Consider the following 22,653-nt stretch of genomic DNA (forward strand, 5'->3'; position numbering starts at 1 on the left):
GTCTCCGCTTAATCTAGGAATCTCAGGTTCAGCTTTACCCACTTACCCCCAGCTAGCAGGTGCATTTTCCCCCAAATTAAACCTGCCTTTTAAGTAGCTTACTATTCTTTGCTCTCTTTTCAGGTTCTCTTCTTTCTCACACACACACCTTCATATCCTAGTTTCCATTAATTGCTGCAACTCCAACAATGCAACAAAGAATATGTTTTATGAATGATCTGGTCATAGGGACCCCTGGGTGGCTCAGTGCGGTTGAGCATCTGACTCTTGATTTCAGCTCAGGTCTTTGATCTCAGGGTCGTGAGTTCAAGCCCTGCATTGCGCTCCACGCTGGGCATGGAGCCTACTTAAAAAAAAACAACAAACTAGTCATTCCCCTGCAAGGGCACCTTGCAGAGAGTGTGGTCTGCAATAGAGCCCAAAGTAGAAATATCTACAGGAGATTTTTTTATCCGCCATCTTTATGACCTCTTGCTGGCTCCTCTCTCCTTTCCCCTCTTCCAGCTCTCCTTTTTCTTCTTCCCAGATCGCCTCTCCACCCTCTTAATTTCCACACTTCTCTGCATCCCTCTGTGAAGTTTCTTCACTGCTGTGCAGAGCAGGTCAGCTCTCCTCAGCCTCCGTACGCACCTCTGGGCTGACCTCTGCAGGTCCGAACCCATCTGGCACTGTCACAGCTCCTGCCCTCCTTAGGGGGCAGCTGTAGTTGTCAACAGCAGTTTTCCCTCCACTCTGTGACTTGCATTCACTGAGTACATACAGGGAGCCTGCCAGGGGCCTGGCACTGTCGGGAGGGGTATTGTTCAACTCATGTTGAGTCATGCGTTGTCTTTGAGGTGTATTGTGTGGCAGAAGCAGTGTGTTAAAAGCTGTCCATAAGCAACGTGTAATATGCTCAGAAGTCTTACAATTATTGGTGTGTTTAAAGAAATATGGAAGAGTGCGCTAAGTAATTGATTTGTTCGTGAGGTTTTTTTTTTTTAAGATTTGTTTATATTTGAGAGAGAGCATGAGTGAGGGGGAGGGGCACATGGAGAGGGAGGAGCAAACTCCCTGCTGAGCAAGGAGCCAGACATGGGGCTTGATCCCAGGACCCCGAGATCATGACCTGAGCCGAAGGCAGATGCTTGACCGTCTGAGCCACCCAGTCATCCCTGTTCATGCGTTTTAAAATGCATAGCTATTATTTCCTTTCCTTTTTTTTAAAATACTTTATTTATTTTTTATTTGAGAGAGAGAACATTGTCAGGGGGAGGAGCAGAGGGAGGAGGGGAGGGAGAGGGAGAAGCAGACTCCCTGCTGAGCAGAGAGCCTGAAGTGGGGCTCGATCCCAGGACCCTGAGATTAGGACCTGAACCGAAGTCAGACACTTAACTGACTGAGCCACCCAGGCGCCCCAATTATTTCCTTTCCTGGGAGTGAATCATCTGTAATATAATTTCGAGTTCATGGTTAGCCTTTCACACCCGTATTTCTTCAGTAGCAGAAACTAGAATGAATAATTTGTCCATTTTTAATGTCCATAAATGCACTTCAGAAAAAACCTACTCTTTTATAAATCATGACAGTCTTACTCAGATAACTCTAATTGCAGGAATATCTTCTTCTGTCTTATACCTTTAACAGAAAGCATTAAATGCAGATCTAATTTCATTCAGTGGGTAGAAATTTATTTTGTGCCTCTTCTGTGTCAGGTCCTGGTCTAGGCTGTGGGGATAAGTGGGAAGGAAAACAAAACCAAGTTCCTTACGCTGGAGCTTTTGTCTTAGTGGGGAGACAGACACTCGGCCATGGACACAGAAAATGCTCCAAAGTGCTGGTGGATGCTAAGCAGAGCAGCTGGAGGGACGGTGCTCTGGGAGCGGGTCAGGGAAGGCCTCACTGACCTGGGCGAAGTGAGGAGTAGCCGTGTGAAACCCGGGGAAACGTTCCAGGCAGATAGGGCAGCAGACACGGTGCCTCTGGAGTGGGCTATGTTTGCAATATTTAAAGATTAACCTACTTAGCATTAGACTAAACCTGTTTTTTTTTTCTTTTTTAAGATTTTATTTATTTGAAAGAAGGAGCGGGGGGGAGGTTGAGAGGGAGAGGGAGAAGCAGGCTCTCGGCTCCGAGGGGCTCGAGGATCGTGACCTAAGCCGAAGGCAGATGCTTAACTGACTGAGCCCCCTGGGTGCCCCTAGACTAAAGCTGTTCCTGTCAATACTTCTATTTTTCAGGTATCCGAGATGTTTCTAAATGGAGTGAGAAAACAAGAAAACCTCTCGAAACCTTGTATGGCTACGACTACTTTGCCAAAACCTGTGAGAAGTGGGTGGATGGGATAAAACAATTTAAACATCTTCCAGATGGTAGGTTATGTGAACTGTTCAGCTGTTCCTTTGCTGATTAGAGAGGCTGCTTGCATTCCTCCCCTGGTGTTCCAGAATTCCCTGGTGATGAATGAGCTCACCCACTGTCCTTTCACACTGATGTGCGAACTGAGGATGCTAGGGATTGCCATACACACTCTTGTATAATAAATCCGCCTTACGCGATACTATGTGTCTACGCCTACTGTACGTATCAGGGTTCACAGTGTGAAGTGTTTTGTTTTGTTTTTAAGATTTTATTTATTTATTTGACAGAGATAGAGACAGCCAGCGAGAGAGGGAACACAAGCAGGGGGAGCGGGAGAGGAAGAAGCAGGCTCATAGCGGAGGAGCCTGATGTGGGGCTCGATCCCAGAACGCCGGGATCACGCCCTGAGCCGAAGGCAGACGCTTAACCGCTGTGCCACCCAGGCGCCCCCAACAGTGTGAAGTTTTTAATAGCAGAATGTGCTTTTTTTCCTTCTAATCCTTTGTGTGTATGATGACAAAATAATTCTCCAGAAGCCTCAAATAGTGTTTGCTTTTTTTCTGCTTCTGGGGTGGGTAATCAGAAAACAAACAAGCTGCTGCCCATACCCTATTTTTTCTTTTTTACATTTATTTATTTATTTATTTATTTATTTTTAAGATTTTATTATTTATTTATTTATTCGACAGAGATAGAGACAGCCAGCGAGAGAGGGAACACAAGCAGGGGGAGTGGGAGAGGAAGAAGCAGGCTCATAGCGGAGGAGCCTGATGTGGGACTCGATCCCAGAACGCCGGGATCACGCCCTGAGCTGAAGGCAGACGCTCAACCGCTGTGCCACCCAGGCGCCCCTCTTTTTTACATTTAGACGCGTGACCCTACTATGTCCTCTCTTACCAGGACAAAAAAGAAGGGCCTTTGTGTCATGACCTTCAGCTCCAGCAGAATTAGCCTGAAGACGAGCGTTCAGTGTATTTCCCACCCAGAGGACTGTAACTCCCTGTCTTTATCTGCAAAATTAACACCGTTTCCAATAACAGGAAGAACGGACATCCTTAAGAGAAATTCTGAATTAAAATCTGCTTTTCAGTAGCTATTTACGTTGCTAATCTCTCACTCTTCTATTTTAACTGCTAAAAGAATAGAGGGTAGTGAAGGTCAGATGTGAGAGCACATTTGTGACAAAATGGCTGCAGCTGAAGGACCAGTTTGATCTATTAGGTAATCATTTCCAGAGTGAGTCACCTATCAAAACTTTCACAATGAGAAGGACATTTGGAAATGTTACTTTTCTGGTTCAAGTTCAAAACAGCAAATACATCCTGTTCTAATGCAGTACCCACCCATAGAAATAGGTCTTTGAAAACGTGTCTCCCTCAGCTCTTAAAACAAAAATGCCATAAAGAACGTCTCTATTAAAGAAGGCAAATTTCTGAAAGGCAAACTTTTATGCTTTCCTGACTAGAGAGCAGAAGGTGTAGGAAGACTCAAAGGTAGAAGCAGAATTATATCAGCAGCTCAAAAATATGTCCTGTGTTTGTCAAAATTTAAAACCTCCATTTTGCGAAAGACACTGTCGAGAGCATGAAAAGACAAGCCACAGACTGGGAGAAAATATTTGCAAGCTGATAAAGCTCTGTTATCCAAATGTACAGCAAAGTCTTAAAACTGAACAGTAAGAAAATAACCTGATTAAAAGGTGAGCCAAATAACAGGATCCCACTACTCACCTGTTAGAATCTCCAAAACAGGATTTTTAGGGCCGTGAAAATACTCTGTCATCCCGTAGTGGTGGCTACATGTCATTGTGTATTTGCCCAAACCCACAGAATGTGCAACAACCAGGAATGAAGCCTAACGTAAACTCCAGACTCTGGGTGATGATGACGTGTCCACGTAGGTTCATCGGTTGTAAAAATGTCCCACTCTGGTGGGGCTGCTGATAGTGGGGGAGGCTGTGCATGTGGAGGGCTGGGGGACAGGAAATCCTTGAACCCTCCACTCAATTTTGCTGTAAACCTAAAATTAAAAAAATCAAATACAGTTTTTTTAAGAAAAGAAAGGGTGGGGGGAAATGTCAAAATATAGAGGAGCTAGCATGGTATCGATGATGTTGCAGCGAGACTGTTAATAAACTACTTATCTCCCCTCCACACTCATTAATTTGATAGGAGCCCTTTTTTCCATGATTGTACACTCATGTCGGTGGATGCTATTTAGCATAGGGGTTAAACTCACAGATTTGGAGTCAGACGAGCCTGGGTGTGAAGTCTGGCCTCGCCACGTGGTTGCTGTCAGAATGATGGAGAAGCTGAGCTTCTCCAAGCTGCCGTTCCCTGTCTGTGAACCGAAGAGGCTGATAACTACCCCGTAAGGTGTTGTGAGGATGAAAAAGGGTTCAGCAGTACGAAGTACAGAGTACGCACTTGATAAAAGGTTATTAGGACTCTTCTTATAAAAGTACTGGATCTACAAATAATTGTACAGACCAAGTGAGCTGGAACAGGGAAGGCGGTGTTCCGTGGGCATCAAACCACGTGAACGGTGTCTGACCCATAGCGCTCCGCAGTGACTGCTTTCTTCGTCCTCTGATGTTGCGGTTAGCAGGTGCGTGTCATCCCGGGGACAGGAGAGGGCAGCTTCTGAGACCTAGAGAGGTGTTTCTCTAGCCAACCTGTCACCTTCTCATTAAGCAGGCAGTCCCCCCTGCTCCTCCCTGGGCCCTGAGGAGGAGGGACAGGCCGGGAACCTGTGCAGCACCCCAGTGGGCTGGCTCCCAGCTTTCTCAAGGCCCCAGTGACCCCCGCAGAGGCGGGAGGAGGCAGAGGAAGAAGGAGCTCACTTGATGGAGTACCTGCCCACTGCCCAGAACTGTGGATATGACATCTCTCTTTGGCCTCGCGGCCACCCCAGAGAACTAGAAGTATCCCCTGTTTGACCAGGGAGGAGGCCGAAACATCAGAGGAACCACCGCGATTTCCCAGGCAGGAAACAGCAGGACAGGACCGGAGCCAGATTGTTCCTCACCTGCCCTAGGAATGTTGTTACAAATGGAGGTGAGGGCCTGTCCTCGGGGTATGTCAGTCAGGAATGTCATGGAAGCAGGAGGAATGAAGAGACGCTCATTTGCCAGGTGTAAATCATAACGTCACAGGAGGGGTAGAAGCTCTGAGGGTTAGCTGGGGGCCCAGGGACCACTTAAGACATTATTTCAAGGGAAAAGGTTTTCAGATGCCAAGCATCTACCATTGTTCTACAAACTAGGGACTGCTCTCCATAATATAAAGAGTTGTGGGGTTTTTTGTTTCTTTTCCTGTTTTTCATGAATTATGCATATCGTCAGGCAAAACTTCTTGTTTACTAGTAGGCCTTTCCAAGAAAAAACAAAACAAAAACAGCAGAGCACCAGAAAAGGAGGCCCACAGATTGTGAGAGCTAGAAGACCCCTCAGATCCCATCTAATGCAGACCACCTCTTTCAAGGACAAGGGCACCGAGGTCCAGAGGGAGACAGGACGAGTCCCAGGTCTCTGCGGCCCCTCTGACCCCCCCTTGCTCATTCTCCGTGCTGTTTGTCTTGCAGGGAATATCTGTCGGCACTTGCTGCTGCTCGTTCAGTGCCCCACCTTAATCGTGCATGGGGAGAAGGATCCGCTGGTCCCACGGTTCCACGCTGACTTCATACACGAACACGTGAGAGGGTCGCGGTAAGTGTAGTCTCTGCCTCAGAGCCTGAGGACCCACGGGCAGTGCGTGTGGAAGGAGCTGTGGAAGGAGGGGAAACATTGGGGTGGGGATTTTTTTTTTAAAGATTTTATTTATTCATGAGAGACAGGGAGAGGGAGGCAGAGGCAGAGGGAGAAGCAGACTCTCCGCAGAGCAGGGAGCCCCATGTGGGGCTCGATCCCAGGACCCTGGGGTTTACCCCCGAGCCGAAGGCAGACACTTAACCGACTGAGCCACCCAGGCAGCCAGGGGGTTGGGGGTTTTTAGGGTGTTCCTCCCCTCCCCTCCTTTTTGCGAATGTCAGTAAGTAGTTCTGCTCTGTTTAGGGTACCGGGGAAACACGGAGCCAAGGAGCCAGGATTTGTGGGTAATGGGGACCCCGAAGGAAAGGAATTCTTAGATGGACACCTTTGGTTGCCACGAAGGCAAATGTACGAATAGGTACTAAGTTCCGTAACACTGCAGACAGTTTCGATTTCTAGCCATCAGTGTTACCTAAAACAGTTTTATATAATTTGGAAATTTTCAGATGGGTTTATCATTGTAAAAGTACTATGGACCCAGGAAAGAAAATTTGTAAAATCACAAGAAGAAGACAAATTGCCTGCTGCTTGCCACCCATTTAAATACTTCTGCTATTAACATCTTTTTAAAGATTTTATTTATTTATTTATTTATTTGAGAAAGAGCGCAGAGAGAGTGGAAAAAGAGAGCACACCAGCGTGGGGGGGAGGGGCGAAGGGTAGGAAGCAGACTCCCGCTGAGTCGGGAGCCTGGGATCAGGACCAGAGCAAAAGTCAGGACCCTCCACCGACTGAGCCACCCAGGCGCCCCCTGCTATTAGCAATTTTAATGTGTTTCTCCTTTCTAGTATTTTTTAAACATAAATATAATTATATTCTGTATTCAACTCTGAATTCTGTTTTTTTCCACTTAAAATTATGTTGTAAACTTCTCACGTTATTTCAGCCTTAAGTACGCACACATCAGATGGGAAGCCTGTCATTCAGAGTCACAAAGTACCGACACACACCAAGCCATGTTGGTGGCTCACTCGATTAAACAGCAGATAGATACATGCTACTTGCTCTTCGCATTCTTGCTTCTGCTAAGCAGCCTTGGACATCGAAGAAGCTTATTATACGTGTCAGCAGAAATTCTGTTCTTCGACCCCATGCGTTTTTGTATGGAATAGAAATGTATGTTTTAAATAGTTTGGCTGACGCAGGAGCCAGCTTTTGGTGGTACTTATATCGAGATGAAAATTTAAAGTCGAATAAATTTAGTCTTTCTTCTCCATGAGTGGATGAGAACCCTGAAGGAGAAAGTCAGGTGTGACTGAGGGATAGCGACCTGATTTTTTTTTTCTTTTGTTTTAACAAACATGCCAGAGGATAAACATCCAAGGGAGCCTTGACCCCTTCAGAGATTGTGTGTTAATTCCAGAGATGCTGTCATTCTTCTGGACAGCTTTGGAATTCTTTTGAAATTGGCATTATTAATGACTTAAGAAAATCCTCCCTCCCTTGTTCCCTCCCTTCCTCCTTCTCTCTTTCTCTTCCTGGCTGCCTCCCTCCTTTTCTCCTTTCCTTCCGTGAGCTGATTGCTGATGCCTGCCATGGACCAGCACTGCCTGGTTAGTGCTGATCCCTGTCCTGAGAGCTCACACAGTCCAGCAGGGACACCAAACTCAGAAACAGTTCCACTACTGTTTTTTTTAATTCCAGTGAAGTTAACATACAGCGTTATATTAGTTTCAGGTACACAGTATAGTGACTCAGCGATTCTATGTGTTACTCAGGGCTCATCATGATAACTGTCCTCTTAATCCCCATCACCTATTTTGCCCTCCCCCCCCCCACCTCCCCTCTGCTAACCATCCGTTTGTTCTCTGGAGTTGAGAGTCTGCTTCTTGGTTTTTCTTTTTTTTTTTTTTTCCTTTGCTTCTTTCTTAAATTCCACATAGGAGTGGAATCATATGGTATTTGTCTTTCTCTGACTGATGGATTTCACTTAGTATTATACTCTCTAGCTCCATCCATGTTGTTACAAATGGCAGGATTCCATTCTTTTTTATGGTTGAGTAATATTTCTGTGTGTATACACACCACCTCTTCTTTATCCATGTATCTATCAGTGGACACTTGGGCTGTTAGCATAATTTGGCTATTGTAAATAATGCTCCTATAAACATAGAGGTGTGTGTATCCCTCTGAATTAGTGTTTTTGTATTCTTTGGGGTAAATACCCAGTAATGTGATTACTGGATCGTAGGGTAGTCCCATTTTTAATTTGTTTGTTGAAACTTATCACATAATAGTATGATTCCCAGAGTGGCTGCACCAGTTTGCGTTCCCACCAACAGTGTAAGAAGGTTCCCCTTTCTCCGTCCTCTCCAACTCTTGTCTTGTGTTTTTGATTTTAGCCATTCTGACAGGTGTGAAGTAATATTTCCTTGTAGTTCCGACTTACATTTCCCTGATGATGAGTGATGTTGAGCGCCTTTTCATGTCTGTTGGCCATCTGGGTGTCTTCTGTGGTGAAATACCTATGCATGTCTTCTTATTTTTTAATTGGATTATTTGGGGGTTTTTTTGGATGCTGAGTTTATAAGCTCTTTACATGTTTTGGATACTAGCCCTTTAACAGATATGTCATTTGCAAATATCTTCTCTCATTCTGTAGATTGTCTTTTAGTTTTATTGATTATTTCCTTTGCTGTGCAGAAGCTTCTTATTTTGATATCGTCCCAATAGTTTATTTTTGCTTTTGTTTCCATTGCCTCAGAAGACATATCTAGAAAAAAGTTGCTACATCCAATGTCAGAGAAGTTACTGCCTGTGTTCTCTTCTAGGAGTTTTATGGTTTCAGGCCTCACATGTAGGTTCTTAGTCCATTTCGAGTTTATCTTTGTGCATGGTATAAGCGATCCACTACTTAAAAAAAAAAAAAAAGGTTTTATTTATTTATTTGAGAGAGAGAGAGTGGAGAGGGAGAGAGAGAGCACACAAGTGGGGCAGGGGGTGGGGGCAGAGGGAGAGGGAGAAGCAGGCTCCCCCCAGTAGGGAGCCCAATGTGCAGTTCGATCCCAGGACCCTGGGATCATGACCTGAGCTGAAGGCAGACGCTTCACCGACTGAGCCACCCAGGCGCCCCTACATTACTTCTTAATCATACTATTCTGTGATAAGTTTCAACAAACAAATTAAAAGGAGAATTTTTAAATGTGGGGGACATGTTTTGTATTCTACAATACAATTATTGTCAGCCTGTATAATTTTTATATCCATATAGCATTTTATATCTTAAAAGGCATTTTACATACAATATCTCACTATACTTCACAGCAAACTTATGAAAAAAATTATTGTCCCCATGTATAGATGAGAAAATCAAGGTTGGGAGATCTTACGTAATCTTCCAAGGTTGCATTGCTAGTAAGTGACAAATCCTAGATGTGTTTCCCTCCTAAGATAGCACTTTCCCCCCACAGCACAGCTACTCTCATAAACATACTCTTATTTTAATATGATGGTAAGATGCCTGGATTATATACTTGCCAACCTGGTTAATTGTCTTCTAGCTTCAGAAATGACAGGTTTTTGCACACTGACACTCATGATAAATGCAGTGTGTTCTCTTAGAGAGCCAGGTTCAATAAAGTCAGTCTGCAAGGAGGTTTAATTTAGGAATTCTGTTCCAAACCCATCTCCTAGCAACAGAATACATCAATATGGGAAAAAATAGCCCCTTCCCGTTCAGATGTGAATTATTTCAGTAGACTTTTATGGAAGATCATTTTCTTCGAGCAGTATTCCTTGGAACAAATGAGTGGAAGGTGAAGTGTAATTGGCAATGATTGTCTTAAACTGGCTTGCTTTGTACACCTGCGAAAAGAGCCCTTTATGTTGGGCCTGAACCCACCTAGAACACAGGTGGTTTATTTCGGACCCCAGAAAAGGAAGGTGGATTCCTTGAGCACCGAAGTCGTACTGAGATTCAGCGCCGCAGGCCACGCTACAGAAAGCAAGACAGAGTGGCAGGTTTCCAGTGAACTTGGCATTTCGTTACCTTGCCAGGTACATGTATAATTAAACTTAAGGATGCGGTCTATCCCGTCAAAGATTATACCAACAAATAGATAATCACGTATGAGACAAATGCCTTTCTGTCCTCAGAAGGAGGCCAAATGGAGGGTGGGGCTGTTCAGGCCTGCTGAACAGGCCTGTGTTAATTTGTCTCTCTTTTTTCTCTTTGTGAGGAACAATGGTAGAGTCTCTAGGAAGCAAAGAGGCCTTAAGGATCATTCTAGGTCAGTGGTTTTAAAATTTGTTTTTTGGCAGCTGAACCCTTCCTCCTAACAAACTCTGATGCAGAGGCCCAAGACATAACACATAAAACAACAGCTACTCTGATTAGAGCGGGGGGGGGGGGGTGGGGTGTGTGTGCATAACTGCCCCTTTGATTCTCCTCGTCCTGCCCCAGCCCCCGTGCGTCCTCTGCTCATCCAGGCCTCCGTCCTCCACCGCAAAGCCCTGACGCTGCTCAGCACCTCCTTGGCTCGCGGGCGGCTTCTTGGCCGTCACCCTCAGGGCCGGCCCCCGCTCGCTTTCAGAGCATTTGCGTTGAGCAGAGGTTGACGCCCGTGAGACCTTTTGGGGTTGCGGTGGACAAGTCTCAGAAGAAGATGTGACTTCACAGCCGATGGAGCCATGTGTGCTCACTGTGTGCACGGGTCAGCCAGCGCTACGGTAACAAATATCACATGCTGGGCGGCTTTCACAGTAGAAACGTGTTCCCGCCATGCTGGAGGCTAGAAGTCTGAGATCGAGCTATCGGCAGAGTTGATTTCTTCTTAGGCTTCTTTCCTTGGCTTATAAATAGTCCTCTTCTTATTCTTATAAGGACATCAGTCACATGGGATTAGGTCCCACCCATACGATCTCATTAATCACCTCTGTAAAGATCTTATATCCCAATAAGGTCCCACTCGGAGGTGCTGGGGGTTAGGACTTCAACATATGGATTTCTGGGACATGCAGTTCCATGCATGAGCCATGTTTGTGTGGAGGTGCTCGGATCTCAGGAGTGGGAGGACCAGCGGAGACCAGGACCCGGGCTCCAGAGCCAGCTGCAGATGCCCAGCCCCGTGCCTGGAGTCCCTCCCCCCCGCCCTCCCCTCCACCCCTCCCGTTGCCTGGCCAAGTGTATTCATCCCTGCGGTAGCAGCTCAAACGTATCCTCCTCCTCCAGTTACACATTGTTTTGAGACTGCATGGTCCTTTTTAACAGTTGTGAGCATATGAATTTAATCTCCCTCCTGTTGAGCATGTCGACACCGGTCCCAGGATGTGGTCTAGTGCATTTTAAAGTGCTTAGTACACTTTGAAAGAAAGAGAACACGAGAGGCACACAGGGGCCATTGACCGGTGACTCAGTCCCAAAAAGTGTGGTGCGGAGTCCAGCTGCGTGCCCTGGGATCCGGGCCAGAGAGCCAGATCAGGTGGGAAAGAATGAGGGGTGAAGTCCATGTGTGCAAGGACGTGGCACCAAGGGTTCAGTGTGAACTAACGGGGAGCGCTGGGAAATGGGGTCTTGCCGGGAGAGCAGGACTGGTACGTTGGGGTCCTGAGCAGCATTCACGGCGGTGGTTGAGAGCACGGTCAGGGACTCCGACGGCCCCGGGTTTGAGCGCTGGCACTGTCCCCAGTGCCCGTCTGCAGCGTGCATGTACTTCTGTACTTCTGTTCCCTTGTATGTAAGATGGGGATGATAACTATCATTGCAGAATATTTTTTTGAGGAATTAAGAGAGGAAGCATGTGTACATTTAAGATTTATTAAGAGCTCAGTACACGGTAGCTGCCACTTCTGTGGCTGGAATGCTGGGGTGAGTGCAGGTGATCAGGGGTCCCTGGCGGCAGCCAGGGTGTTGCTTGATAGGAGGTCAATGGCAAGCTGCCCTCTGACCCAACTTCCAGACCGTTGTTAGGATAGGTGTGTGGGGTATTAGGGCTCTCCAGAGAAACAGAACCAATAGGATTCACACAACAGGCACACATGGACGCAGAGGTTGATTTATTTTACGAAATAAGGAATTGGCTCATGCAATTATGGAGGCTGAGAGGTCTGAGATCTTCAGTGGGCAAGCTGGAACATTAGCAAGTTAGAGACCCAAGCGAGCTGATGGTGTGGTTGCAGCGTGACTGAAGGCCTGAGAACCAGCAAGAGCCAGTGTTTCAGTGTGAGTCCAAAGGCAAGAAAAAGCTGATGTCCCAGTTTGAAGGCAGTCAGGCAGGAGGAATTCCCTCTTACCTCCTGAGGGAGGGTCAGCCTTTTTGTGCTATTCAGGCCTTCAACTGATTGGATATGGCCCACCTATATCAGGGAGTACAGTCTGCCTCACTGAATTATAATGATTTGAATGTTAATCTCATCCAAAAAACGGCCCCACAGAAATGCCCAGAACAATGTTTGAACAAATACCTGGGCATCCATGGCTCAGTCAGGTTTATGCACAAAACCAGCCATCACAGCGAGGAGGGCACAGGGATGGGCTATTCTCCACAGAGGTCTTGGCCTATGGTAGGTTCACTGGAGGGTGTTCCAGTGGGCTGTTAGTCAGGGTACATGTGATTAGGCTGTCTGGGCAGTGGGCCGCGTGCCAGGAGTTCTCTGTCTGACTCATGGAAGGGAGGAAGGACCCCTCTCTGCAGCTTCGCAGGCTCCTCAAGTCTGGCCACCAGAGGTAAGATGGCCCCAGGCCTCCAGTGCAGGCCCGGAGGAGCTGAAATGAATTGACCTAGGTGACAAAGGTTCATGCTGCTGCCAAGGATTGTTTTCAGCTCTGTGGTAGAGTGAGTCAGGTTACTGGGGGCAGGTAGACAGTGCAGGAGGGATGGCTGCCATGGCTTCCGTTTCTAGACCAACTCCAGCCTTGGGATGGGGGAGGGAAGATCTCCCTTCCCCTCTCCTAATTGCCCCAGGTGCCTTTTTCTCTACCTCTCCCCATCCCTTCCTCCTCCCAGTTACTGCTTCTAGTTCCGCATCGCAGGCTGCTTGCTGCTGTGGTCGAAGGGAAAGCAGTCAGCTCAAGACCCCCGCTTACAGTCAGCTTACAGGACGAACACCAAACAGGATAGCCTCGTCCTTGCAAAGCCGAGTCCTTTGTATTTGAGAGAGAGTGGCGTCTCGTCCTTTCTAGACAAACCTTACCTTACATTTTGTAAAATCTCTCCTGACAATCTTCCACTTGGAGTGGATTATGTTAGCCAAACGTCAATAAATTATGCTCCCAAGTCCGATCATTTCATTAATGATGCTGCCCCTAGTTAGAACCATTGGGAGGACTTCTGCATATTATCAAGTGTAACTCAAACAGAATAAGATAGTACACAACATTGATTGTTCACTGTGTGCCCAGAGATCGCATCCGATGGGCCTTAGGTGCGTTGTCTCGTTCTGTCTTCGGAATAATCCTGTGGGATAGGCGCTGCTACTTGTCCCCTGTTTCCAGATGAGAAAGTGTGACTTTGGGAGATGAACTGACTTGCCCGCATGGACCCCACGTTGATTGACTGCATCCAGCCCATGCCCTTCACCCTGTGGTATCACCTCCAGTTACATTCAGCGGTGACTCAGAGCTCTCAGTGCAGGCAGAAGGCCGCAGCTTGGCCCTGTAGTCCCGCAGGTTTGGCAAGGCTTGCTTCTCCACACACAAGAATTAAAGGTGTCCATCTGGCAGGGGCGGACAGCCCAGAGGGGGTCCCTTCCTAGCTGTGGCGTTACTGGAAAAGCCCCCGCTGAGGCAGTTTGGTTTCTTTCTAATGCTTGAGACGTGCTTGCATTTGAGAGAAGGAACTTCTAGGAAGTCTACTTCCCTTTCCCAAACATCTGCTCGGCTCTCGGGCTGAGCGGGAGAGCCTGCTGGAGAGGACGCAGGCTTGGAGGCCGTGCTCTACACCCCTATTTTACCAACTTGAAGGGGATTGTGGGCTACCTATTATTACCCTTTCCTTAGATGGGCTTTCTGAAAGGAGCAGAGAATGAAGATTATGTATGTATGTATGTATGTATTTAGAAAGAGTATGACTTGTGGGGGAAGGGGCAGAGGGAAAAAGGAGAAAGAAGATTCCTAGCAGGCTCCATGCCCAGTGTCAAGCCCAATGCAGGGCTCGATCTCACAACCCTGAGATCATGAGCTGAGCCAAAATCAAGAGTCGGACACTTAACGAACCGAGCCACCCAGGTACCTGGAGAATAAAGAATTAAAAGGTGATGTTGTTGGCAGCCGGGTCTGGATGGCCTTGGAAGGAATGCCTGAAAGTGACCAGGCCTTCCTGTTGGCCACATGGCTGTCCAGTTGTCGTTGTGGAGGAGATCCAGGTACAAAGAACGAGCAGCCTACTTTGGTTTTCAATTAAAACAAAAATGCTCGCAGACTTGACTAGCAACTTTACAGGTTCATATGTCACTAGAATTTTATCACATCCAGAGTGAAAGACAAAATGCTACGGCACGTTACTTATGGTCTTCTTCTGTCTGTAGCCCTCACAGCTTAATCTGAAAGCTGTCGAGGGTTAGACTGAGGAAGGAAAGGTAGTATGGTGGGGCCAGCATGTTTGTCCTTGGCCACCTCATCTGTAAGGAGCATCCGAGAAGGACTCTTCCCAAGCAGAGGTCAGGTGACCACTGAATTTACATGGTGGGATCAGACACATTTTAGCTCCTCGAAAGATCTAGAATCAGATCTTTTTCTGAAGATGCCATATGCAGGCAGGAACCTGCCCCGGGAAATAGGAGTTTGTTTTTGTCCCCTCAGAGGCCCCTGCATTTCCAGTAGCATCATGTGTCTGACGTTGGGGGACTTGCTACTGATTTTCCTGGAAAACGTGATTGTTTGAAAACCACCCTCCATGGAGCATGTGATGAGTTCCTTTTGTTATTTGGGTAAGAATCTACATCAGCAGTACTTTGCTCCGTTGCCCTGACAGCTATGTGTTTATGCTTGTCCAAGGGGCTGTTCCCAAAGAGGAACACATGATAGGTTAAGTATAGTGAATCCGGTGTCAGACCTCAAGGATAAGGATATACTAAGGACCTTGAAATGACCCCTAAAACGTATCAAGCAATTTTCTTTATAGCCCCATCCATCCATCCGTCCATCCATCCGTCCATCCATCCATCCATCCATCCACAGTCCAGTGCAGTTCTGAATGTAGATGCCTGAAAACAGGCTTCCTATATTTTTAATGAAGGGGACCTAGTTTTTATTTCCCTAAGACCTAGAGATGACCATAGGAATAGTGCAGATAGACTGAGGCTAAAAAGAAAAGCAGCACAACTGGTGTCTCTCCTTCCTTGTTGGGAATCTGAGCAAATTGTAGAAATGGGGTAGGGCCTGTGATAACCAGTGTGGCTACCCACCGAGAGGACGTCCAACTTCGGCAGATCAGGGTCCCTCTGCCTCAGAGTTCAGCTTAGCACACATTAGGGGATGCAGTTTAGCCTAGACATGTCCGTCTGTGACCTCTCAGTCTCCTTGGCAGTTGCTTATTTTCTGCCTTCTAAAAATGGAGGCCCTGAGCATCCCTGCAAGCCCTGCTCCTGGTGTGGGGCAACGGGGGTCCTAATCTTTGGGGTTGGTGCTGCTGATCCTTTTGTTTCTGAACAGCATTAAAAGTGAATTTGGAGCGTGCTGGCTATTATTAATGGCATTATTAGCTTTCCCAAGGGCCTCAGAAAGATGCCAACAATATATCCTTCTTTCAAGTAGATTATCATGTGTATCTAGGTCCCCCTACCCCACACCCCACGTGGTTGAGTTTCAGGGGGCCCGACATTGTCCAAGGACAGCTCTATTCCCCAGCTCCTTTTCCCTACAAATCCTCCCTGAAGTTTTTAGAGCTCTCAACCCCCAGTTGTTGAAAGGTCAGAGAATTAGGCAGTGTAGTAACTGGCATTTTGCCCCCAATAGGATCCTTTTAATGTCCAATTGTTATTATAGACGAAACAGCTTGAACTTGGGCCTAGATCCTAGAAGCTTTAACACTTGTATTATTTCTGCACTTTTATAGCCAATACATAAAATGTAGAGCTCAAAGAAGACTGCCTATATTCAAGAAATTGCAAACCAGCCACATTTGACCAAAAGCTTATAAAGTCTTATGAGCAGAGTGAGGTTTGCCACAAGACATGTTGTGACAGCTGCAGAACAAAGGGTTGTGAGGCAGCTCCAGCTGCCCTCCTGGTCCCCGGGAGCACTTACTTGTCCTTTGTCTGCTGGCTTCTAGTCACACTTCTTCAATCCTCCAAAAACGACAGGGTGATTTTGAACCTTAAATGACAGGCTGCTGGGGGCTGTGATTTCTGATTTGGGCTTTCCCTCTAGAATACTCCAGGAAGCTCACCTGTTCCAATCCAGTGGATTCTAGACATTTCGTATTTTTCTTGGCTTTCCAACCTTCTCTCTTAAAATCAACCTTGTTACAATGGGTTGTTTTTTTCCCCTAGGTAATGACCAACTCACATCCCCCACTCTTAATCAGCTTTAAAGTCAAACCATTTGTTACATGATACAGTTCCAAATTCCAAATACAGTGTGTGTGCTCTGTTAAGTCAACCCCCCGGTGGGTTGTAACCGTCCCAGGAAGCTCTCACCCTTAGTCTATATTCAGGGAAGGTTTATATTACATACCTTACATTTCTTCCCCAGTAGTCATCAGGGGGAAAAAAAAGGATGGGGCAGGTTTTCGCTTCAGATTTTCATGAAATGTTAGGAAGGGTAAGAGTTTTAAATGGTGTGCCATTAATCATAAACTTTTTTTTTTTTAGGTTGCACGTGATGCCAGAAGGCAAGCACAACCTGCATCTACGTTTTGCAAATGAATTCAATAAGTTAGCAGAAGACTTCCTGCTGGAGAAATCCCCCTGAACAGCAGGGACCTGGAGATTCCTGACTGTGGGGCTTGAGCCTGTTGCTGCCTTTGAAACACTGCTGTCACTCCTCAGCTCCCCTCCTTCCCATGCTTTCTGCTCCTCCCTGCAAACGGCTCCTGGCCAAATAGAAATAATGACATGTTAAAATGTCTTCTAGCTCTAAGTGCTATAAAATTTAAAGCTGATTTTTTTAACATTAAAGAATTTCTACCATTGACTTAAAAAATGAATTCTGATTCTGATTTACTTTCTCTCCAGTGAATCTTAGATGAAGCATTTGGAGTATTTATGACTGTGATTTCAGAATACCTGGAATCTTGACTTATACTCTCCCTTTTATCCGAGAGGTACAAGCTTTCACGGGCCTTTTTACTTGAATTTATCACATTGTTCCAAGTAGAGAAATAGAAGCAAGTCCTTGCCTAGGGCCCTTGATACTGCGTTTTCACCAGGGTTGCTGGAACTACGCCAAATAAGGTGGGAAGGTTTGCTCTGTCCTTAAATCTCTATTCACTCCACACGCTTCCTGGAGTCATTTACGTTAATACTTTGGGCCAGTGAAGATGAAAAAAATTTTCTTTTTATCTGTCTTCACTAAAAGAGCAGAAAGGCTATTAAACACATTAAAACAGAAATCCTAGTTTGTTAAAGTCACTAAACCCAGAAACATATTTAAGAAGCATTCAGTGAAAGAATAAATATTGCCTGAAAAGCAATTAAAGAGACCACAAAGTTTTGGACACATGCTTTTTTATTAGTATAGATATCTTAGACAATACTGTAATTTTTAGGAGTTCCACATTATTACATCAACAGTGTGAATTTCTGACAGAGGCAAAACGGAGCACCATAGTATACAAATAGAAAGACCATGCTTGATTGAGGACAACAGAAGTTCACTAAAGATGCACGATTTATCTGAGAAGTTCTTAAGCCTCATCCTCGCCCTCCTCCTCCTCGAACTCCCCCTGTTCGTCGGCCGTGGCGTCCTGGTACTGCTGGTACTCGGACACCAGGTCGTTCATGTTGCTCTCGGCCTCGGTGAACTCCATCTCATCCATGCCCTCGCCCGTGTACCAGTGCAGGAAGGCCTTGCGCCGGAACATGGCGGTGAACTGCTCCGAGATGCGCTTGAACAGCTCCTGGATGGCCGTGCTGTTGCCGATGAAGGTGGCCGACATCTTGAGGCCGCGCGGCGGGATGTCGCACACGGCCGTCTTCACGTTGTTGGGGATCCACTCGACGAAGTAGCTGCTGTTCTTGTTCTGCACGTTCAGCATCTGCTCGTCCACCTCCTTCATGGACATGCGGCCGCGGAAGATGGCGGCCACCGTCAGGTAGCGGCCGTGGCGCGGGTCGCAGGCGGCCATCATGTTCTTGGAGTCGAACATCTGCTGCGTGAGCTCGGGCACCGTGAGCGCGCGGTACTGCTGGCTGCCGCGGCTGGTGAGCGGCGCGAAGCCGGGCATGAAGAAGTGCAGGCGCGGGAAGGGCACCATGTTCACGGCCAGCTTGCGCAGGTCGGCGTTCAGCTGGCCCGGGAAGCGCAGGCAGGTGGTGACGCCGCTCATGGTGGCCGACACCAGGTGGTTGAGGTCTCCGTACGTGGGGGTGGTCAGTTTCAGGGTGCGGAAGCAGATGTCGTACAGAGCTTCGTTGTCGATGGAATAGGTTTCATCTGTGTTCTCCACCAGCTGGTGCACGGACAGGGTGGCGTTGTAGGGCTCGACCACCGTGTCGGACACCTTGGGCGAGGGCATGACGCTGAAGGTGTTCATGATGCGGTCTGGGTACTCCTCCCGGATCTTGCTGATGAGCAGCGTGCCCATGCCGGACCCCGTGCCGCCGCCCAGCGAGTGGGTCAGCTGGAAGCCCTGCAGACAGTCACAGCTTTCTGACTCCTTCCTCACCACGTCCAGGACCGAGTCCACCAGTTCGGCTCCCTCAGTGTAGTGGCCCTTTGCCCAGTTGTTTCCTGCACCACTCTGGCCTGCCAGAGGGAAAGGAGACTCTTAGACACTAAAACAGGAATTCTGAATTCTGTCATTTGACTATAGACTAATCTTAAGAGTGACAGATTCTTCTCTTTTAGATACTCTTTTTACCTATGGAAATTGTTCTGTACATCAATGATCCTCAAAAACACTGGACATCATAATAGGCTAAAAAGCAAGTTCAGTTCAGATGTAGTTATTAATTGATCAAGAAGATGGGTTAACAAAACCCAAATGGTTTTTGTTTGTTCGTTTTATTTGAGGAAGAGAGTAAGCGAGAGAGAGAGAGCACAAGTAGTGGCAGAGGAAGAGGGAGAAGCAGACTCCCCTGCTGAGCAGGGAGCCCAACTCGGGCACTCATCCTGGAACCCTGGGATCATGACCCAAGCTGAAGGCAGATGCTTAACCCACTGAGATACCCAGGCGCCCCGAAACCCAACTGGTTTTCAAATTAGGAGCAGGAACCTTGTGTAAGTATTTACATTACGTACCATAAACGGGCAAGAACAAGGGTACAATATGATCCCAAGAGAAGATGGGCTCCAAGAACTGGCCCCACTTCTGGTCCTAACCTGTGCCTTTGGCCTTTGGCTTCCTGACATGGTTACCTGCTGGCCCTGGTCCTCTGACATCACCAGCAGCCTGTCAATTCCTGCTGGAAGGCTCATCCCTGCTCTGTATTCTTCACCTGTCACTGGCTGCTCTGTAGTGGTGGGGGGCAGGGGGAGTAGGAGCCCTCTACAGGCTGACAACTGTTCTTTGAGCTGCCCAGAGAGGGGCCAGAGAAGGGGGCCGCCCCAGGATTAGGTGGAATTAGGCCAGGACCTAGGGCTCTCTGTGAACACACAGTCTCCACCTTTGCATCCAACACTAAGAACTGTGATTTCCTCAGTGTTGAGAAGGGAATTCAGTGAGCCGGTTGCCACTGTCATGACTACATACCGAACACGAAGTTGTCTGGCCTGAAGATCTGGCCAAATGGCCCAGACCTGACGGAGTCCATGGTGCCCGGCTCCAGATCCACCAGGATGGCCCGAGGTACGTATTTGTTACCTGTGGGGAACACAGCCGGACTTAGACGTGCAGCGGGCAAAGGAATCACAGACAAGGCTGTGCCCTATGTGCCTTTCACAGCTGAATCATTAGAGAACATTCTAGCATCTGAGACAAAAGTGAGCAAATAGAGGTGCTTTTCTGCCTCAGAAGAGGAGAGATAATGGCATGCTTAGTCATGGCCAACATGCAGGAGCCGTGAGGAACCACATAATGTGTCGTTTCTAGCAGGTGACATTTAAATGAATGCAAGAAACATTTCTTTGTCATTTGTCTGCTCCTGGTACACTCTGTCTGCCACAGTATGCAAAGCAAGGTTGACTGGGCAAAAAACATTCCAATAATCACCAGCAGCTTCATTGTAGTACACGTTGATTCTCTCCAGCTGCAAGTCACTGTCTCCATGGTAACTGCCAGTGGGGTCGATTCCATGCTCATCACTGATGACCTCCCAAAACTGGGGGGAAAAAAAAATTAATTGATGGCTGGCATCCTAAATATCAGTAAGGATGGCCCTTTTCTCCCTCTCATGTCCTTGGAACAGCGGCCACTGTGGTCAGCCAGTGAAGGAGTCCTAGAGCTGCACCCCCCTCTTCCTCCAGGGGTGCTGCAGAGGGGCACGGAAATCCGCAGAGCATTGGCCATATGATGGCGACAGACTGAAAGCTGGGAAGGGCACTGAACGAGGAGGGTGGGCACAGCAGATGCCCTTCTAGGGAAAGCTGTGGATGCTGGGGAGGCCATCACCCCCAGGCAAGGCTGACTGTCACAGCATCCCAGCTGATGGATGGGTCCTGCCAGGACCAAGGACCTCTTGGACCCCACCCTGTGACTGCCTCCAGGGATCAAGGTCTCCTGGGGCAAACCCCACCCAGCCCTGCAGGCAGCGCAGTTTAGACCACTGACAGCCAGAAGGCCTGCTGCCCCTGCCCACGGCAGGGCTGGGTAGGGAAGGGCAGGCAGGAGGAGTCTGGGAGCCCGACTGCAGACAGTGGGTAGAACTGGGCACGGTGAGGGCACAGGCTCCATTGTGAATGTGCAGCAGGAAAGGGGGCGGGGAGGTTGGGGTGGGTAATATGGCGGTTGTGAAAGAGACCACGTCCTTGTCCAGGCGCCCGCCCACACCCTTGCACCAGGCTGGCTCCTGCCTCGCCCACTGCGGTCGGTAGTCACAGACCCGGAACGTCACCTGCTGCCTAGCAGACAGGAAGCCAGACTCCGACATTATGTCTCATCATGTCTATGGTGCTCATATTAGGAAAATTATCTAACATCCTCGTCTTTGACACCCAACAAGAAGTCTCTCTAGCATGTCACCCCAATGACACTGCATTTTTTTCATTCAAAGTATAGAGGAAAATTCACAAATTAAATTGCACATGAGGCCACTGGATTAATATGACCGCTCTCCCTACCCGAATTCCAGACAGTAATAGAGTCAGGGAAATGCGGACCACGTCTCGCAGAAGAGCTGTGTCCGAGGAAATTTCAAAGGGCCTTGATTAAAGGCACCCACCACCGCGTCGCCACGCGCATCGTGGCAGGTTGTGTGGCTTCCTTAACCCCGCCCGGCGGCCCCGCCGAGAATGCGCCACCGGGGCCGGCGGGCCGCCGCCACCTCCCCCTAGTCCCTGCCCTGGCCCGCACCCTCGCGTCCCGCCACCCCCGGCCCGGGTCAGCACCCTCGGGGCCTGCCGCCCCCTCCCTGGCCCCTGCACGGCGGCGCGCCCACCTTGGCACCGATCTGGTTGCCGCACTGGCCCGCCTGGATGTGCACGATCTCACGCATGGTGCCGGCTGCGGAGAGGGTGGTGGCGCTGGCCCTCGGAGCTGTGCGCGCGGCGCGACCGGCGGACTCCGCAGCAGAGACCAGTCGCCGCCCCCCAGCCCCGCCTTTTATACTGGGGGAGTCGCCCCCTCCCCGGCCTGGCCCGCGATGACGTAATGGCGGGCGGGGCTGGGGGCGGTGCCGCGGCGACTGCGGCACCGCGAGGGGGAGCTGGGGCGCGGTGCGAGGTGCGGGGGCGCTGGGGCCCGAGTCGGCGCCTGTCCGCTCAGGAGAGGGCTCCCGGCCCCCGCGTCCGGCCGCCAAGGGCGGTGTCGGGGCCTCCGGCCCAGGCGGCAGCGGTCGGCTTGATCCACGGACGCGGCCGCACCCTTGCACCGGCTCCTTCAGTAACACGCAACCCCACCCACCCTTGCACTCTGGACGCCCAAGAGGGGCTGGAAACCTGGGTCCTGGAACAGGGGGAGGGGCTGTCTCCAAATAGGGTCCTTGCCTTCCGGGGAAGGTGAGAGGCAGCCGGTACCCTCCTGGAGCGGGGAGCCTACAATGGTCAGCGGGCTGCTCCTCGGGTTGCCTGCCTCTCTGGGCAGGGTCCTGGACTCCGGGCCGCGCTCCCTTTCTATTCCGGGTGGGAATTCGCAGCGGTCAGTCTAAACGCGGGGAGGGGTGCAGGATGGGGAAGAGTGGGGGGTTCCCCGGTGAGAGCAGATGGGAACGGTGTTCCAGGAAAGCGAGGATGGGGGGAGGGGCGGCTTTTACTTCTACTTGTGAGGAAGATTTCTACTTGTGAGGTCTGGAAGGTGCTGGATTTGTGTCAT

General features: G+C 48.8%; 2 protein-coding genes across 3 annotated transcripts in view; one reads left to right on the forward strand and one right to left on the reverse strand.

The window, feature by feature from the left end:
- The window catches only part of BPHL (biphenyl hydrolase like), a 36,040-nt gene extending 18,808 nt beyond the window's left edge, over positions 1-17,232 (forward strand). For both annotated transcript variants that reach the window (XM_045811511.2, XM_045811513.2), the window contains exons 5-7: positions 2,220-2,351; positions 5,923-6,046; positions 16,898-17,232. In XM_045811511.2, the coding sequence (XP_045667467.1) occupies positions 2,220-2,351; positions 5,923-6,046; positions 16,898-16,997 (356 nt within the window). In that variant the 3' untranslated portion in view covers positions 16,998-17,232. The remainder of the gene's footprint in view (positions 1-2,219; positions 2,352-5,922; positions 6,047-16,897) is intronic.
- Positions 17,233-17,735: 503 nt separating this feature from the next.
- On the reverse strand, positions 17,736-21,934 carry TUBB2A (tubulin beta 2A class IIa). Its single transcript, XM_045811510.2, has 4 exons — positions 21,782-21,934; positions 20,398-20,506; positions 19,939-20,049; positions 17,736-18,992 (listed from the first exon to the last, which is right to left on the reverse strand). The coding sequence occupies exons 1-4, from the start codon at positions 21,836-21,838 to the stop codon at positions 17,932-17,934; spliced, it is 1,338 nt and encodes a 445-aa protein (XP_045667466.1). The 5' UTR covers positions 21,839-21,934; the 3' UTR covers positions 17,736-17,931.
- Between the last annotated feature and the right edge of the window lie 719 nt (positions 21,935-22,653).

Source organism: Ursus americanus, chromosome 32, assembly GCF_024610735.1.
Source record: "Ursus americanus isolate L20-20 chromosome 32, mUrsAme1.1.p, whole genome shotgun sequence".
Classification (NCBI taxonomy): Eukaryota; Metazoa; Chordata; class Mammalia; order Carnivora; family Ursidae; genus Ursus; species Ursus americanus.